Here is a 21,109-nt window from a genome sequence, read left to right on the forward strand (position 1 = left end):
GACATCTAATGCCAAGTCAAGAGCATCTGCCTGTTTGGCCTCTGTTTTTACTGAGCATCTGCTTCATGATGTGTTCTTAAAGGTTACTCTGTAAACATTTGATCCGAAATCTTCAGAATTTCCAATCACAGTAATATCTATAAAGATATGGGCTATCAAAATATAAAACATTATCAGATGCACAAACATATTTTATGTTTTAACAGCCCCTTACAATTCCAGATATAAATGCTGGATGAATTTTTTGCGGTGTCTCGGGTTAGTCGTCTCGACATCTCGACAGCTTTGGCAGCAAAACCTCTGGCTTTGTGAGTTTATCGTTGTGAACAAAACCCAACATGTCAAATAGATTGAAACGCTGTTCACTTTTTATAGGTTTGCTGTTTATCACTAGGGAGAGCATCTCTGAACGATACACTGTATGTTTTGATTGCCACTTAATCTGTCAATAAATTGCATCTGAAGAAAATGTGGCTCTAAAATGCACAGTTTTACTGTTTTATAATAGTACATACCGTTTGACAGAGATGAATGGCTGCTATTAAAGAAGCAGGAAGAGATATTGCTCTAATGAGACAATAAGGAATGGTGTGTCTTCCAGCTGCACATAAATCCTTCCTGGCTTATTCATTTTAAAAGGTTTTTCGAAATTTATGTTCATCAAGACTTGGAGCTCTATTTTAACGATCTACCGTAGGCGCAAAGTCTAAAGCGCATGGCACAAAAGCATTAAGGGTGTGTCTGAATACACTTTTGCTATTTTAGGGACAGAAAATTTGGTTTGTGCATGTTTTCCATGGTCTAACAGGGTTGTGCTTATTCTCTTAATGAGTTTTGGGTGTGTTTTGAGCTTAACGTGCATTAAACCAATCAGAGTCTCATCTCCTATTCCCATTAATAGTCAGTCGCGTCGCGGCGTATAAATTTGTATGATCTCATTTGTACAATTTAGTATGGTTTGCTTATTTCCCAATGACTGCTGGGTTTAGGGGTGGGCTTGGGTGGCATGCCTCCTTTTTAAAATTGTACATTTGCATCTGACTCAACTAATACAAATTAGCCCATAAACTGACAAAATGTAAAATAGTCACGTTTCCTTGTCATATCAGGCTGGTTTTTGGGGGGGAAGAGTATGTGCGAGGTCACTTAGTTATTATGACAACACTGTCTTTGGCAACTACTGTGTGCTTGCATTGATTTTACAGGAGAAATTATGTCACATCATATTGTTTTCTTCCAGCGTGGATCTTTCTGTTTTTCCAGTTTTTCTAACAGCATTCTCTGGTTACCTTTAAAACAGCTGAAAAGGATGTTGGTGTCGTGCCAAACATTGCACATACATAGTTACCGAAGCAAACTAGAAATAACATGTTTTATTTAATACTTTAATACATGTTTTTAACTGAATTGACATGCTTAAGAAACAACTAATGGGACTGGTTACTTAAAATTCCCTCATTCAGTTAGACAGAACTTTGGTCTTGAATGAACTTTCTGGAGGCATTGCAAATATCCAGGTTAAGACTTTGCTTGAAAGGGACTTTGATTAAATTGAAATGGAGTTTTATTAAAGTTACTATAGTGTATATATTAAACACTGAATGATACTCTTATTTTCTGGTGATTCTCTCATTTGTTGTTTGTTTAACATTAAATGACAGTGATTCTTGAAGACTGAATGCACATTCTTGCTTCTAATGCTGAATAGCAAGAATTTTATTGCTTCCCTAAATGTTTATGCTAATTTAAGACATTTAACTAAAACAAATAGGCCTAGACTGACATTTCAACATCATTTTTTTCTGTGTATTTGTATTTAAGCATGTACTTGAATGCCAAAATGTTTGGGTTTTGCCCTTTCTCAGATCATGTATGTTAAATCCAATGGGGAAAAGCTCTGTTTTCTAGTATTTACAGCATCTGACAATCACATAGCATTACATTAATTGACTGATTTGGAGGTGGTGGCATAGTAAGGGTGACATCTTTACTGGCACATTTAGTCATTTTCACTGCTAGAGGGCGCATAATCACAGCAAACAAGGGGCATGTTTGGGGGCTTTATACTGTGCATATAGGGCAGATCGGCTCTACATACTGTGTTTTGACAGACATCTGCCATGCCACCATGCCATCAACTTCACCAATGCAAGGGAAAAAATTGTCGATGGAGATTGCTTGTTAGCAATTTTGCTAACAACATAACCACAAACTAAAAACTAAATCCATTTGGAGTGTTTGATTCAGCTCTGTTTAAAAACAATGAGCTATATTTCCCTCAGCGTATCAGCCCCAGCAAGCGTTTTGGTGTGCTTTTAAATGACCTTTAATAGACATCTAAACATAGATGCATTGGTTAAAACAAAGGTATATTTGGGCTGTTGGTGAAAATCTATTGGTCTATAGTCTAAAAACAGTCTAGTCATCGAATAGACAGGAAAATAAATGACTACACAAGTCTGTTGAATAGTGAATTGTCTATTTTTGGACTCGTTGTTTGGACTCAAAAGCATTTTCACTGACTCCCCAAATCTATCCATATTTTGGACATACTGAATATATTAGATGTGTTTTAAACACAAAAAGCTTGCTGTGAAGGTGCAAATATGCTTCTTAACAAAAATTACATTTCAGTATAGTAGTCGAAATTTGCAGTGGATCAAAACCTTTCATCAAACTTGTCTTTAAACTAAAATAACACCCATTCTTGTCTTAGAACAATTTTTGGTCCCTCTTCAAATGTTGACTATTATATTTCTGTAAACTCTTCTCTTCTCACCATCCATCACCTGTTAATTCTCTTCTGAAAAGTCTTCGATGTTTAAGGTGTAGTAGCAGAAAAACAAATCCATTTTAAGCTCATGCCATTTAATTAATGTTTTATATTATTTAAATATTATATAAATATCTTATATTAATTTTATTGTAGACTTTTCAATGGCTGTGTATTTATACATTACATGTGAGTATAGAATGTTTTTGAAATTAGATTTTAGAGCTGTTACTACACTAAAAACTACGTAGAATACTGTAGGATGGTGTTGTTAATGTTATATTCATGTGGTTACATCTCCAGTGAAAGTGAAAGATGTGTGTGTAGGATCATTGGCATGAGGCAGCATGAGTGCTTGTGTGAATACAGCTGGTAGGAGGCTGAAGTGCAAGAAAGTGAGCAAACAAATCGTGAAATGTCAGTAGGAGTGAATCCCTCTGCATTGAACCTCTCTCTGACCAGTGTGATATGATTTTTGATCATCTTAAACACCTCGTAATGCTGCTGTCACACTCGCAAATACAGTCATCGGACACTATTAGTCACCTCTGTGCACGGAGGTGATGCATCATGACATAGCGAAAGGCATCTGCAGTTTTCATTTATTATTTTACTTGGCCAAAGGTTTTCTTCTAATTGTGCATTACAGATGAAGAATGTTCAATGAATGAAGACAATTGGTCCTTTTTGGTGTAATTTTTTTTATCAGGCAGGTTGGTGCTAGTAGGAAGAATCACAATATATACTCTCAAAGGATTATGTCAGAAGGCAATAAAATTATAATTGTAAAAACAATATCCCGATCTTGCAAAGAACTATTTTAGGCTTTTAAATTCTTGGATTTTAAATTTGTGCAGTCTCATTGGTATGAAGTTATAAGATGAAGTATTAAGATATTTAAAATAGGAGATTAAACATAACCGTCACTGGGCGCATAACGTAAAATAGTTGCTGCAATAAATAATAACTATAAATAACTTTCTTTTTTGTCCTGTTGCTTGCAGTGGTATTAAAATAAGAGATCCACATTTCTCTTGTAACTTTGGGGGTGTTTACATTATATTCATATATAATATTCAATAACTTTTATTCATTTTGACTGTTCATTTACACAGCTGCAGTGCTTTGGAGACCTAAAAATGTAAAACATGTTTCAAAGTGCAAGCTTGTGAAAATGATACATGCTTTTATGTGCAGGGTTTATACGGTCATGGAGAACCTGGAAAAGTTCTGGAATTTTGACAAAAACAGAAAAACCACAAAGTTTTGGAAAAGTCATGGAAAACAAATATCTGTATTCCTGAATATAGGCTACAGTGTTTCCTCTAGGATTTTTTACAGCTGTGGCGGCAGGCCTTTTGCAGTTCAGATAACTACCTGTGGCGTTACTTCAATGACAAATGTCGTGAGCGCAGTATTACAAGTCGAGATCGCATTTATACGAGCATGTGAATCTCTTACCCTATGTGTCGATTTCCTATTCTGCACAAAACTTACGCTGCTCAAGTGCAGATTTTCTTGTGCGCTCTCAAATAAACATTGCTGAAGTGCAATTTAGCGCGTTTAATTAGTGAGCATTTAATAGATTGGCTAGGAATATTTATGAACGTCTCCAATAGACCTACAGAGCGGCATTTATGCATCCTAAAGTAAAGTGAAACGACTTTAAACTCCAGCAAGATAAAGTCTTTGTTTGTTTTATGCAGAACCTTAGAGCTTTATCAATAAAGTATAATTATGGAAACTGTGTTCATCCTAACTGAAAGCTATATGTTGTGTCTGCTAGCATCACACATCACACACTTGTCAGTCGGCATGTCACCTTAAAGGGTTAAACAAATAACACACAGCACTGCGACAGTTACAGAAAAGTTGTAATTCACTTACCTTTTAATAAGTTTCGGTGCGATTATAACCCGCTATTAAAAAAACAAAAAACGACTGAATATTTTGAATGAGAAGCTGTAATGTAGCCGTGGCGGAATGAATTTTGCTGCATGTTTTATGATATGCTGTAATAAAAATGAACATGCATTCTTTTTTTTACCATGCATATGTAGACATTGCATGAAATATTTAATGAAAATTTACTTGAAAGTCTTGAAAAAATCATGGAAAAGTCATGGAATTTTAGTAGTAAAAATGTGTATGAACCCTGAAAGTATTTAAAAAATAAAAAAGGGATACATTTGCTGTAAAAACACTACTTCTGTTTTTGAAATATTTAGATTTCACAGTAAATTACTACTGTTATTTTTTTTGGTAAAATATTTGATTTTTAGCAACACTTTAATCAGTATCAACACGAAACTAAACAGAGTTCAGCAAGTCTCACCTCATCTCAAATATCTCATCACATCCAAACATAGCCCAGATTAATGTCTGTCAATAAAAGGGAAGTCTTAAAGCGTTTTACACTACCACATTAGTTGCCATGGAGGAGTATGACTGTACTGGAAAATTTCTCCACAGTTCCCCCGACTTTACAGCTGAATAGATGATTTAAATTTCAATGTCAGCCCTCCAAGCAAGCAAATGGATTGAATCAATGAGTGTCTTTTGAGGAGTCCCAGGTGTTCTTACACCATTATTATTATTCACTCACAAGAGCCTCAACAGCGTTTAGTTTGTGATATGAATCATCAAAGTTTAAAATAAAGTCACAATGATGGTGATTAGGAAACTGCCTTTTTGTTTATTTGCAATTACAGAAGCCAAGTGCATCCGTTGAATTGTCCTTGCTGCATTTTGTTGGCTTTTTTCCTTGTTGTTTGTGCACAGAGCAAACCACCGGTTAGCCTTCCTGTTTTAACACACACACACACACACACGCACACACATGCACGCACACACACACACACACACACACACACACGCACACACACACACACACACACACACACACACACACACACACCAACTTCCCTCCTGACTGAGGAAATCTCACTTTCCGCTCTAAACAAGAAATGCCAAACTGCTACTAAGATGCTTTGATATGATTTTTGTTGTTGTTGATCTATAAAACTTTTCATTGTATGCAAAAACTGTTTGCATAAGATGTATCAGGGCAGCATCAGCAACCACTGAATGACCTGAATTAAGGTTTTATTCCAGCCTAGGCTTATTTAAAATGATCTTTCATCCTACATTTTTTGTGAAACCTGTAATACATTGCTTCATGTACGTTTTATTGCCTGTTTCAGGACACAAATAACAGAGTGAGATTGTGGTAAATCTGAAAACGCGGTCAAAATCAGGCGAGGACTTTTCTTATTTTGAATAGCTTTTTAAAACTGTTGTTGGGTTTAGGGAAGTGGGTGGACACTGGTCAATCCATGCTTTTGAAAACACTATTGGTTGGGTTTGGGAAGGAGGAGGATGGGTCAGTCGATCAGTCAGTCAGATGGCAGCAACCTGTGGTGCATTTATGCAAGAACAGCAGGCGCGAATGGCACTCGTTAGAGAAATTTGAGATCTCTGGTGGATTTGCGAAAACAAAAACTGCAAAAAAATGCACCTCCTGCGACGTATTTGGCGCTCCCCAGAAATGTATATAGCAGTACGTTTTCAGAATGAGCCTGGGTTGCTTCTGTTGTATGTTTTAAAAAACCCTGACTAAAGACTTCTTTAAGTGCATTGTGAGTGACCATGTAATTTTAACCTTGATTTTACATTGGTTTTATCTTATTTGTGAAACTGTGCTTCACTCGAGTGATCTTTAATACCAATACATCACTGCACAAAATGAACTACAGAGAAAGATGACCACACCATAAAAGTTGTTCATATGTAGATAGACAGGTGAGGCAAATGTATTTGATTACAAATAATGTTGTTTAGTTGTTTTGAAAATCCTGACAAATGTTTTGTGGTCGTAAATCAAAAATTATCGAAGATAAAAAATTGACAACGTGTGTAAAATTATAACATACAAAAGCAAAAAACTAAATGCAGACTAAGAAAGAACAAGGTCACGTACTGAAAGATAATGAGTGTAACATAGGAGTGGAAGTAAAATGAAGTTAGCTTAGTCAGGCAAGCAATAGTCAAACTGGAATAAACGGTAACATGAGGGTAATCCAAAAGTGTAGGCAGCAAAGCAGGCGAATGGTCAGTACAGGCGGCAAAACAACATAAAACAATGAACAAAGCAAAGATCAAAAACCATGGAAGGACAGGGCAGGAAAATGCTTAGAAGTGTTACAGGGGAACAAGACTCAGCACTGTGTGTGTGAATGTGAGGTGTATCTATAGTCCTGATAATCAGTCTATGATGAGCTTCTGGCTGTGTGTGTGCGTGTGTGTGTGTGTGTGTGTGTGTGTGTGTGTGTGTGTGTGTGTGTGTGTGTGTGCGTGTGTGTGTGTGTGTGTGTGTGTGTGTGTGTGTGTGTGTGTGTGTGCGTGCATGTGTGCGTGCGTGTGTGTGTGCAATCAGGGAAATAACTGGAACTTGTGTGTGTGAGGTCCATAATGGGATTTGTAGTTCTCCAGTAATCTGCACTGCTAGATTGCTGCTGATTGTGATAGAAAGCGTGAATCAAAAATTCTGTTTAAAATGACATTGCACAAAACTGAAACCTGAATTGCAAACAAAATCAATTTTTCCACTCATATTTGAATGTTTTGTCTGCTTACAGTTTTTCCCCTTTACAACTGTTCCTAGATTCTGCGCTTGCATAATCAAAAGATTGATGAATTTGAGTTTCATTTAAATCATGGGTAGGCTTTGGTCAACTAGTCGAGATTGACAGTTACTCCACCAGCCAATCAGACGAAGGGGGAGTTGGTGTCACTCCAATGCAACTCATGGCTGCAGTTTCAGATAATATAGACACCTGTTAGATTTTGTGTGTTAGAATTTTGCATGAAGTGTCAATTTTTTTATTTATGCTTATTATTTTTTGATCCATGACTGCAATACATTTGGTGGAAAATTGATACCATACTTTTGTGGTGTTTATTTGTTGTTGTGCAAAGAAATGCACAAAAAATCTTGTATTTATTGATAATATTTCCCTGTAAATATCATTAGTGTGAAAAGGAACAAAAGTTGTTGTCGTCATACTGCCCCTTAGTGTTTCCGAGAAACTGCAATCATACGTATGTTGAAGTACATAGGTATTTCCAGTGATCACTGTGTGAATTTATTGAGAGAACACTCTAATGCATGGCTTCTCACACTGCATATTAAAACAAGCATAATTTTTTGACTCAGCAAATGCATTGTATTATTGCTTTGTGTGCCTTACAGAGGAAATTAGGATCTTTACCTCTTGTTCAGCCTGACTTCTTCTGCTGTCAGGGGTTAATTTAATATGTGTGACTTAATGAATTTATTCAAGTATAGAGGAGTACGCTTCTGAAGACAAGGATCTCTTTAATATTTATTGGTGATTCTTTGATTGAAAAAAAATTGTTGCTCCCTATTTTTAGTTTTATTGAATAAGCTTTAAATAAAAATAGATGCAGCAAACCATTTTCATTTTAGAGGATGGTATTTGCATTTAAAGGTGCAGTAGGGAACAGCACTTGCCTCACAGCAAGAAGGTCGCTGGTTCAAGCCTCGGCTGGGTCAGTTGGCTTTCTGTGTAATCTTCCGGCGAAAGATGGATGTGACTTTTTTTAGTTTCATAAGAGACCTTTTACAGCATCATTAATGTAGATTTTTATTTATTTTAACAAAAAAACATAAGTCAATAGAGCTATTCCACTTTACTGAGGTGAAGTTGGTTTTATATTTACATCACATTGGTTAATTTTTGAACAATGATAACCTGTGACTAGCTCCCTATAATGTTTACTAGCTACTCTGAATATTTGGTCTGAAATAGCATGTAAGTATGGCTTAGTAATAAGTGTAATTCCTGCACCCCGCCGACAAACCACTAATCATACAGTAGTCGCTTTAAGACGAAGCACGTGAGAGAGTCAGACCAGCGATCCTTGCATGCATGAAATATTCCACATCAATGGTCAATCTGTGCTTTTGAAAACACTATTGGTTGGGTTTGGGAAGGAGGACGGTGGGTTAGTCGATCAGTCAGTCAGACGACAGCAACCTCTGGAATGGCACTCGTGAGGCACCTCCTGGGATGTATTTGGAGCTCCCCTGAAATGTATATAGCGGTACGTTTTCAGAATGAGCCTAGGTTGGTTTTGTTGTATGTTTACAAACACGTGACTAAAGACTTTCAGACATAATTAAAAAAAACATTGTGAGTGACCATGTAATTTTAACCTTGATTTTACATTAATTTTATCGTATCTGTGGAACTGTACACTCGAGTGATCTTTAACACCAATACATCTCTGTACAAAGTGAACTACAGAGAAAACTGATTACACCAGAAAAGTTGTTCATATGTAGATAGACAGGTGAGGCAAATGTATTTGTTTACAAATCATGTTGTTTAGTTTTTTTGTATGGCATCAAAATCCCGCCAAATGTTTTGCGGTCAGTGATAGAAAAATATGCGTTGTGTTTTCAAAGCTATTATGCTAACGGTTAGCTTTTTGGCAGATCACCTACTGCACCTTTAATGAAATTTAAATGAAATGAAATTTGTTATGGTGATTTTATATACTTAGAAAGCATATTAAATTTATCTTATATTTGCACATTTCTCATTTAAAGTTGCACATTATTCTGACTTGTACTTAATAAAGTATATAAAATAATAAGTGATCATACTACATTTTTATTATCATTTTTTTCTCCAAATTGATTTTCATTACATGAAAGAAATTGGACAAAATAGTGGCAAGAAGAATATTAGCAGGTTTAAAACAGACCCCCTATTTTTTCGTGATTCCACGATCGCTGAATCCAACACAAAATCAACAAAAAGTCACAAGCCAATTCAAAGATTGGATTAGGCATCCTGTGGTGCATATTGTGCGTTTTGTGCGTTTGACGTGCTTTAAACTGCAAAATAAAGTGTGAAACATCTTTCAAACGGAGCAATGAAACAGACAGAACAGCAAGCAGCTTACAATGATAGAGAGTGATGACGGCCCACTGGACGTGACCGAAGTGAGGGACATTATTTGTGCTTGACATGTATGGCTGGTATTATGGTGTGTGTAAAATCGATAAATGTTTTCGTTTAACTCTTTTCCTGCAGTTAACGAGAGCGTTTTACGGCAATGCGTGTTTTAGGTGTATTACGGTAGGTGAAGCCCTAACGCATGTTCTGAGTGTGGTATATGTCAGATGCTCCGGGGAGTGAAAACTGAGAGAAAGTAAGATCATGGATATAAATAAGAGTTAGGCCTAATCCCAATTCTACCTCTTAGCCCTTCCCCTACCCCTCATTTTGCGCATTCACGTCAAGAGGTGGGGTGTCCCAATTCTCTTTAGCTTGAAGGTGAAGGGCCAAGGGGAAGGGGTGAATAGCCCTTCGAACGAAGATTTTTCAGGACCACACTCGAAACCAAAGGGTAAAAAAAATTCCCAGAATACACCAGCCACAATGGCAGTATTGCTGAACCTGGAAGTAACCCAAAAATTAGTATTTTTTGTCATTATTACAAATTTTTACAACAAACAAGCACATGCTTTAACATTCATAACCGCGTTTGTCTTTTACCGTCATGCTTTTAAAAAAAAAACCCCGCTAAAATAAAAACCACTAAACTTCGCTTTTTATAATCCATAAAATTAACTCTTGAATAGCAGTCCTACAACATTCTGACACTCGATGATACTCGAATACCCTCTCAGAAAAGTCTAGGGACTGGGAATGACCTTTTTATAGTGTCTGCTATAATGTTAGTGTTGTTTTCGTGTGTTTACATAGATGAATATGGCCACTGTGTAAATGCGCAGTATAGTTACGATCTTATTGCCACATTAGATGGTTATGATAACATAATATATGCCTTCAGTGATTTCCTGAATATAAATACCAAAAAATAACACAACACAAAAAACTACAGCAGTCGCGATCGTCTGATTTCATATGACGCAAGAGATCGCAATGACATATGATGACGTGTGCAGGTGCTGTAGTGGTGTCCCATTTCTTAGGAGTAAATTTTAAAGCCCTTCCCCTTAACCCTTAGTTTTAAGGGCCAAGGGGAAAGGAAAGGGGTAGGGGTACAAAAATAGAATTGGGATTGGGCCTTATACAACCTTTCTTTAGCTTAATCCCTTCTCTATGTTTTAGATCTTATCTTGACAAGAGACCAAAATAAAGAAGCTTTATTTTTATGATTCTTATCATTGTGTCAGATTGCACACCTAACATAGTAGGCTACCTACTATGGTAATATATATTTAATCGCAAAATTGTTTGCAAATTTCTGAGAATTTCCACCACTAAATCAGTCATTTTTATCGCAAAAAAATCACAATAAAAGAATCGTGAAAAACTAGGGGGTCTGTTAAAATAAATTCAGCTCTCTAAAAGTTTTTAAAAAGTCATTGTCATCACACATTTCCATTGGACAAAATATTTATAATCCCACATTAATCCACTTGAACTCTAATCAAGGCTATGATAAGACTAATGACTTCAACAAGAATTCAACAAGTCAGAATTTGCCCTAGTTGTAGATTCATTGTTTATTCCTTCTTTGTTAGCGTGTTAAATGGTGCTGATGATTGAGAGGGATAATGGTGGATTTCTCCTTTAACCTGCTGACATGCTCATTTGTTGCTGGTGTTTTTGTGGTTTGAGTCATCGGTCACTTTGTCACAGTGCAGTGGTGTAGTTTGCCAGCACTTCCAAGGGAGATTCATATATAGGCTGCCTGTGACTTGTGAAGGCTAGATGGCTTTTTAAAGCACACCATATGGACATGTTTCTCCAATTGGCAACTGAGCACATGTGAGAAAAGACAAAGAAGGGAGGAGTTCTGGGTGGTGTTGGAAAAGATGAGTACAGTCTGTAAGTTTAAGCTGCTCATGCTGATGATTAAAGGGACTTTTTAAGCCAAAAGTGAACATTCTGTCATCATTTACTAACTTCTGTGTTATTTCAGACATCTCTGTAGCTTATTTCTTCTCTAGAAACACATCTGGAGGAATTTATTTACTGGATTGTACAAGTTGCTCTTTTAAATCCAATACAAATAACTAAAGACATTGTATAGATTTGGAACAACAAGATAAGAAATATAATTTTAACTTTTGGGTGAACTAACCCTTTAAAGCAGAGGTCTCAAACTCAAATTGACAGTGGGCCATTTCAGTAACTGACAATTCATAGGAGGGCCATTTTAATATTCAAACACACGAAACACCAACAACAGGTGCTACGTCATAAGCATGCCCCTACAAGAGAATAAAGAGAAAAAGCTCCGTGGTTCATGTTTACATGCGCCGCGTGCTTTAGTGTCGTTTTTCATGTGAACACGCGGTTAATGAGTTTTCTCATTAGCTGCATGTTCTAGTCCTGTTATACTTGAGGACATTGCTTGTGTTGTTTCTTTGTGTCATGTGCTCTCCTGACTATTGTCTAGTCCCACTCGTCTTGTTAACCCATAATTAGTTTATTCAGTTCATCTGTTTATTTGTTAATTCTTTCTGCTTATAGTCTCCTCATGTCTGCTGTTCTGTCCCATTCCGTCGTTGGACATCATACGTTGTATGTCGCTCTTGTCTTGTCAAGTCTTATCTAGATCCTTCCTGTCCTGCCAGCCCAGCTAAGTTTGGGTTTTGTCTTTTAGTTAATGTTTTTCTTCTTTGGGTTGTTTTTGTTGCCTTTTTGTTTTTTTGTTTTTTTATAATGAATAAATACCTATTATTGACTGCAACTGAGTCTTTGTCCTTTCCCTTCCCTCTGACCATGACAAAAACAATACAATTAGTTCTGGTTTAGTTAGCTTTCACATTAATCAGTTTTCCACTATTGTCCCGAATAAGAACAGTCAGGTATGGTTCCAATCATATTCAAGCCTGGTATGGAGCAAAACAATTATAAACCATTTTCTACCTGGAATTCTAGGCATGGTTAGACAACCATGCTGGGCCATGTGGATAAAAAGCCTGTACACTTTACATCAACACTCTGTTGCCTCTCTACCGGTTTTTGCCAGTGCCTGAAATGGGAAGTGCTCTGTTATTTAATAAGGTAAATATCAGATAAAATGTTTCCCAAAAAACAGATGTTCACTGTAAAAAATACAGGGTTCCAGGGTTAATTGAATTCTGTTGATTCAACACAAATCAATTGTTAACTTAATTGTTTTTACAAATTTGATTTGTAAAGTTGATTGAACATAAAACAATAAAGTTATCCCCAAAAAACTTAAAAATTGTGTTGATTCAGCTCATTATAAATAAGTAGTTTAAACAAGCAGCAATTTTTTTGAGTATTGTTTATATCACTGTGTACATTATACATGTGCTATCAAGGCAACATCTGATGCATTTGCATTACATTCCAAAGAGCTCTGTTATCAAAATGAAACCATATTTGTGCTGACTGATCCATATTGGCATGGGATTTAATGGTTGAGCAAAGAGAAGCATTCACCCCGAAAGTGGAAAGGTGGAAACTGTCATTATTAAGACCAGGCACACAAAACAAATTTAGCTTGTTACAGAACTTACCAAACATCCAAAACAATTATGTGTGCTCTGCTAAATGTGCTTGTTATATATGTCTACTGTCAGGACAAGACACTTCGGTTTTGTCAATTCTTGTTTTGGTAGCAGAGTCCAGACACTTACATTAAATGTGATGCAGAAACTGAGAATGTTTTCCTACAAGACATGTCCTGCACACTAAAAATCACTTTTGGTGCTTGTTTAAACTACTTATTTAAAATGATTTGAAACAACACCATTCTTAAGATTTTTTGGGGACAACTAATTGTTTATGTTTAATCCACTTAAATTTGTATTTATAAATTAACTTAAGCCAGATTACACCACTTTTATTGTCAGCTACGAAAGTCACCATGCCAGATTATGTGATTTTGTCTTGACAAAATCTAGACTTGTTGTGGGTAACAAATGTGCCAGACTACACGTTGCTTCTTGATCAGTCATCCCGTGATGTCTACGACGAGCATTATGTCTCAAAGCCGTCACAAGTGTTGTTATAACAATATTTCTTATCTCAATTTCATTTGTTTTTAATCTTATTTCAATCTCAATAAACACTCACGCTTGCTGACAACTAGCTAGGCTACATTATTTAAGGGCTTTCGTTATGACATTGATAGGATCAAACTTATGTTTCCTTTTTAATATTACGATATTTTCTTTCAAATCTAAATTTTCCTGCTAGGGCTGCTCATTAAACACTGCTTTGCCTGAACTTGCAGCGAGTGAGACAGAGAAAATGAAAGCACATCAGCACCGAGGAAAAATCTGACTCTCTAGACATAATCTTTAAAATAATGACATATTAATAAATTAGCCAATATATGACAGAGGTTTGTGATACAACAATTACAGTGGAGAATTAATTAAATCTTTATTTTCCACAGTGCGAAACAAATCATCCACCTCCACAAGTGAGTAGTGGATGGGCACAAACACATATATAATTCTTGGAAATTTTTTGGAATATTTTTTGTAATGAATTTCGTTTGGCATAATTTGTATCTTAAATTTAATGTATTTTCTGTTGGTCTGTTATCTACTAGATCAACAAGAATAATGAATAACATCTGAGGTTAAGTGCTACAAAACAAGTCCGCTATGTGCTTCAGTGCCAAAACACAAACTTGTTTGTTGAGTAAAATCATAAGTAGCCTAAATAAAATGAAAGTAAAATAGTTTCAGAGAAGCCAAACTGTTTTCACCGTTAATGAAATCATCCATTGCGCCGGTCAGTTTCAATTCAATTAGTTAATTAAAGTAATTTAATTAAGAAAACATACTTAAAGTTCGCATAAGAAATGATTGATCTTATCCACCCGTGACCCACCCATAAGTAAATACGCAACACCCGTGGATATAACCGAGAAATTACGTGCTCCTATTGCCCAGTGACGGAACTTGTCGTGAAGAAGGACGTAACAATTAAACATGCTAGACTTCTGCGATAGTGTTGTGAAGTGTTGCAGACATGGCATCGTCTGTCATGAACTATGCCATATTACACGAGGAGAAACAATTGAATCTTGTGTCATGATTCCCATTTGTTGTTTACAAATCCCTACGACACCCTACGTCAAGGAAATCATGACAAAATCGTGAAAAATAATGTGAAATGACCAGGGCTTTAATCGATTTGTGTTGGGGGAACATGAAGGAATTGTGTGGAACCCAGCATTTTTAAAGTGCATTTAAATGTTATCTGTATTTTGTTTTTCCTTGAATACATATGAAAGTGTTACTGGTTTTTAAAAACCTATTCATGTCATATTCTAGCAACATACGCAAAAAATAACCACTACATTCGTAAAAATGTCTATGTTGCCAACCTTTGGGTTTAATTTTTCAGTGATACCAAACTTTGGGTTCATTTATATTTCAACTGAAGTTTAAACTGAAAGGCTCTAAAAGTCATGCAGATGTTTTGTTTGTGTTGTTGTTTCTAGAGTAATCAAAGTGCAAGCAGTATTTGCAGCAGCTCATTTGCATTTAAAGACACACACACAAAAACATACAAAATATATAATAAATAGTAAAAGTAAATAGTAAAATGTTAGGGATTTTGAACTGAAGACACGTCCTGGAGACATAAAGCTTAAAAAATTGGCACACTAGGACCCCTTTAAGAAAATAATAATAATAATAAAAAAACTGAGGGCAAATAATTAGTCAGAGGATAAGGCATGATGAAGCATGCTTGTATCAGAGTGTATTACTCACATGAAGGCTGGTGATTTCACATGCAAAAAGCACTGTCACAAGTGCCATTGTAGCATCCTTAGAATATTAACCAGATTTGGCCTTTATGACCATTGTGAACGAGAATAGCACAGGTCCATTGTCCACTGATGCGAGCGTGAAGAAAACTGTCTCAAGGCAGCTGAGTCACTGCACGACTCAAACCGATTCCCATCAGCCACCTCACTTGTGTTCACACAAAGCCCTGCAACAATACTCAGCCATCACAGCACACAGCAGGCTGGCTTAATATGGACGGCTGCTTTAGACACAGGAGCACACAGGCATGGTCAGTCCTTTATGCAGCTTACGCTTTGAAGGAAAGTTTCATCCAGAGTGAGGATCAGTTGAAATGTCTTAGTTTAGACCCACTTGAACTCACTGATTCACTTCAAGCTTTATCAATGAATTAATAAGCAAATCGAACATAAAAAAAGAGTTTTCATGTAAAAAAGTAGGAAAAGGTGTGATTAATGTAAGCATCACTAATAAATTACATTTTAGAAATAACTTGCCCAACACTGACACACACATTCACTATGATATGAAAGATATGCATAATTGCCTCAGTGTCTCCCTGGTCTTTGTATTCAGTATTTGCGCTAGGGCTAAAAGTAGCTGGTGTATTCGCGTGTCCTCATCTGACCTGCTCCACCATGTGTGTGTGTGTGTGTGCTGAACGGTACAGCGTGTGACAGCTGCAGCACAGCGATGAAGGCTCTGCGACTGCGCCATTACGTCCACTCCAAACGCGTCTGTATGGAGAGACACAGACTGTGACGCCGTCTGACGTCATTCAGAAAAACAGCTGTGTAGCAACACGCTTAGTCACACTCGTGCATTTCGGCTTTCATCCTCATGTTATTTTGAGCACATTATCCATGTTGCGTTGCATCATGGATGGGCTGAGTTTTTTTTTAGAATTATTTTTAGATGTTCTTATTTTAGATTCATTGTAATAAAGCTGAATGCTTCGCAGATAAAGTAACAGGTTGTTTTTTATAGATGTTTTTTAATAGATGAAATAGCACTTTGGCAGATCGTGATTCCTCTTGATAGGCTTGAAAGGTTTGTGTGCTTCTAAAAATAGAGATTGTTTTGCCTTTTGCCTATTTTTTATTATTATTAATAATAACTTGTATTATATTAACTACTAATAATACTATTACTACTAATAATAAAGCTGCTTATAATAGTAACAAAGAATTTAAAATGAAAGAATCTATTGTGAAAGAATTTAAATGTGATTTATGAAGTGTTATTTTAACACATTATTTCATATATTATCACTATTTGTAATAATTATCAATCCATTTCTAAATTATATTTCTAAATGAATTGTGATGAGTTATTAAACAACGTCTCTTAATGCAGATGTGCTTATATATGCACATATATGTATACAAAATATAGATTACCAATCTGTTATAAATAGTTTATTATTACTGGAATATGTTCAGCATTATTTTAAAATATTTTTACTGCATCTTTTCAAACACAACGCCTCCTGATGTTCTTGGGAACTCTGTGTACTTCTAAAAATAGTTTGCTTGCATAGACCCTTTATTCTGCTCAGCCCCCCTCCTCGCCCATCTCTGAGCTCCAGTCCGCTGTGCTGACTGTCCAGTGCACAGTTTAGCGCACTCCCTCGTGCGTACTTGTAGAGTAAGAAACCACATAGGGGATCCTTTGTTTAGGAGGGTCTAGGCATGGCAGATACATTTACAAGCCGCTAGAGTCGGTCCGCGATTGGCTGCTGATCTGCTGTCTGCATCTGCGAGCCGCATGCGTCGCTGTCTGCGGCAGTGTAGATCACAGCCTCGCTTCCCTGCACTGATCATGCAAACCTGTGCTGCTCGCACTGCATCGCAGACCACGGACACTTATTCTTCTGAAGCCCAGGGAGCCAAGATGGCTACCTTTTAGGATTATGCTGCCCAAAATTGAGGGTCTGCCTCTGAAGAATGAGAAGGTAGGACTCCAGCCTGGCTTTAAATAATGGCTATTGTCTCAAACAGATGCTCCTAGGAGCAGAGTGTGTGTGTGTGTGTGTTTGCTGTTTGTTGTCATTGCAGCATCAGTAACGTGCTTTCGTAAGTGTTTTAATTCTTCTTTCAGGTAGAGTGCAAGGATATTTGCAAAGCACAGAAAAAAGAAAGATCTTAAAGTAGTAGATTTGTGTGTTTTCTTAAGTTTTTAGGGACAGAATATGTTGTGCGTTTTTGACACTGTGCCTGAAATCACTGTGTAAGAGTTTAGCTTGGCTAAAAGGGAAAGCCGCTAGTGTGTGTATTCACCTGCAATGTGAGTTTTTTCTTTCTTTTTTTCTCTGTAGTTAAGTTCAGAAACAGGAAAGCGGCAGCGTATGAATGAAAAAACCTCATGACTTCAGAGAAACTACTACTCGCTTTTCAGGAAGGAAGTGTTTATGTTTAGTATTCGTCTAAGAAAACGAGGGTACGCCACTGCAAACGTGCACATTTTAGCTTAACTAATGGCTTTGATGTGTTCAGAAGAGGTTTGTGAGATGCGTATGTGAGCTTTTGGAATGATGGTTCAATTATTGAGCAATTAAACATGAAACATGTTATTCCACTCGTAGTCGTGTTTTGTGTTTGTGTATGATTGTCTGGTGGTGTCAGGTATCTTCTCTTGCTCTGTTAGGGTTTGATATTCCCCTTCTGCTTTAACCTTCCTTGGTAACGCTTCCTAAGGGAAGCTTCTTTGGATTCGGGCAGTATGTGTTCTGTTGCTAAGACTGTGTCTGTGGGAGCCGTTACTACAATCAAGAGGAGACAAAGTCAAGTGTGACTTTTTTGAGTTTTCAAGGCTTCAGACACAACAAATCAAGAACAAAGGCACAGAGGCACTGCTGTGAGAGACTTAACGATTGACGTGCTAAGAATGAGCAAACCATCTCCCTTAACATCCACTGATGTTTCCAATAAAAAGCACATCTTGATTGAGGACGTTGTAATGTACAGCCTTTTTTGGACCCATATGAATTCAAGAGAAGTATGTAGGCGACTGAGGAGATTTGTTTACTTTGAAGCACTTTTCTTTGGTTTATTTATAAACATGAAAGTTTTGGACACTGTTACTGGGATACTGTATTTCCAGAAGTTGTAGGTCTGTTTATAATCAAGCGCAGATACAATCTGTGGAGTTACACACAACACATTTTCTGTTTGTTTTCTTTGTATTTAAATATGTTTATTTTTAAATACCCTGTGTTCGCGTGGGTTTGCTCTGGGTGCTCCCGTTTTCCCCACAGTCCAAAGACATGCGCTATAGGCAGTGGTGGAAGGAGTACTGTAAAATCATACTCAAGTAAAAGTGCCATTACTTGCCTAAAAATGTAGTGCAAGTAGAGTAAAAGTATCTGTTGTAAATATTACTCAAAGTATGACCTTTCAAAAGTACTCAAGAGTAGTGAGTAGAGAGTATTACGCTGTAGAAAGCTGGTGCATTTACATCTAATTAGTGGATGTGTGTAAACGTAACTTTCTGTAGTGCCTTAATTATCGCCCAACAGACACACAACATCATAAGTCGTTAATATTAGGTTTGATTTAGTTCAATGTCAGGTGACTAAAATTCAATGTCTAGCCAGCGTCTAAGGACAATATTATTTTGATGTCCAATAACGACGTGAAATGACGTTGATATTTGGTTGATTTTAGGTTGTGTTGGAAAGTGACCAAAATCTAATGTTGAGCCAACATATTAAACCAACGTCATATTGACGACAAATACTGACATTTATTCAGCAAGTATGGCAACCAAAATCCAACGTCTGATAGATGTCATAATGGTAACGTCCACACTACGTCATTAGATGTTGATATTTGATTGATTTTATGTTGGACGTTGGACATTGACGTCGACCTGATGTTAAGTTTTGATGTCAACACGATTTTTATTCTCCAAACAAAATGCAACATCCTCATGACGTTGGAGTGCTAATTCAATCAGACATTATGTTGAGGTCTTGTTGTTTAAGGCCTTTTCAGTCATCATGCAGTAAACATCCGTCATCTTCTCATCAGTGACATGCATCTAAACATTGGGTCTCTGGGTCAATGCGTGTAAAGATTTTGGACATCTTCTTGAACACTTTTTATGCTTCCAAACGTTTTGCTGCAATTATAAAGCACCCATGTCTTGATGTAGTTCATTATGATGCAGTTCCCAGTACCTCTTTACTTCTATGTGCATTTAGATTGGACAGGAATCACAGGACTGTTTTTTCTAATCCCCATAGACAAGAAAAAATAAATTAGTGACTGCAGGTTGAAGGAAAGTAGTGGAGTAAAAGTACAGATACAGCACTAAAAATTTACTCAAGGGAGAGTAAAAGTGCACATTTTTAAAACTACTTAGTAAATTACAATTCCTGATAAAAACTAGTTAATTACTAGTTACTAGGTAAATTGAATAAGCTAAATTGGCCGTAGTGTACTGTATGTATGTGAAAGAGTGTATGGTTGTTTCCCAGTGTTGGGTTGCAGCAGACAGGTCATCTGCTGTGGTGAGCCCTGATTAAAAAAATGACTAAGTCGAAAAGAAAATGAATGAATGAACGAATCTTGTCTTGTTTCTAGCGACACTGGTGCTCAAGTGAACTGCTGGCAATAACTTTACGCACACATAACATACAGACTATGATTCAATGTCCTAACATACTCACAGCACTGCACTTTTCATTCTTAGATTAGAACTGGAAAAAAAAGTGTGACTAAGAGTGACGTTTAGAAAACTATGTCAATTTGTGCTGTGCTCTTTCCTCTCAATAGCCATGTTTCCATCCAAATGTGAAGCATTTTCAAAGTTCGCAAAAAAAGAAAAAATCCTGAAACCAAAGTTGTTAGATCAACTCGTAGTATTGGTAACATAGTAATCAACTGTAATCAAGGCAAGCATAATAGTCATGTGAGTGTAATGTTTGCTGCGTCAGTTCTTTTGTTCTTTTGTTCCATCTCTCATTATTCACATTAACCCTTTTTTCCAGCCCAAAACCACCTCAAGCGAGCATTTTTTTTTTTTGTGATTTAAGGAATTTTTATCACTTGTTTTTATAAAATGCTTGAAAATGTGCATTAAAACAAGATGCTCGAAAACCCACCTACTAACAAACACACGAAAAATGGCAGTGGTAAGAAAACAGAAGTTCAGAAAGCATCATAACAATGTTGTTGTTTGTACTAATTATGAAATTCCTGGCAACACGTCAACAGATCACAAAATTGCCTCACAGCAAGAAGGTTGCTGGTTTGAGCCTCGGCTAGGTCAGTTGGCGTTTCTGTGTGGACTTTGCATATTCTCCATGTGTTTGCGTGGGTTTCTTCCAGGTGCTCCGGTTTCCCCCACAGTCCAAAGACATGCGGTACAGGTGAATTGGGTAGGCTAAATTGTCCGTAGTGTATGAGTGTGAATGAGTGTATATGGATGTTTCCCAGAGATGGGTTGCAGCTGGAAGGGCATCCGCTGCGTAAAACATGTGTTGGATAAGTTGACGGTTCATTCTGTTGTGGCAACCCCGG

General features: G+C 36.8%; 1 protein-coding gene across 2 annotated transcripts in view; it reads left to right on the top strand.

Moving 5' to 3' along the window:
• The window catches only part of tet1 (tet methylcytosine dioxygenase 1), a 94,576-nt gene that overhangs the window by 40,553 nt on the left and 32,914 nt on the right, over positions 1–21,109 (top strand). Inside the window, exon 1 of one of the 2 annotated variants that reach the window (XM_056470427.1) lies at positions 17,231–17,538. The exons of the other annotated variant lie outside the window; for it this stretch is intronic. Coding sequence (XP_056326402.1) covers positions 17,497–17,538 — 42 coding nt within the window. The 5' untranslated portion in view covers positions 17,231–17,496. Of the gene's footprint in view, positions 1–17,230; positions 17,539–21,109 lie in introns of those variants that run through there. 2 annotated transcript variants of the gene reach the window in all.

The sequence above is a fragment of the Danio aesculapii genome, chromosome 13, assembly GCF_903798145.1.
Source record: "Danio aesculapii chromosome 13, fDanAes4.1, whole genome shotgun sequence".
Taxonomy (NCBI): domain Eukaryota; kingdom Metazoa; phylum Chordata; class Actinopteri; order Cypriniformes; family Danionidae; genus Danio; species Danio aesculapii.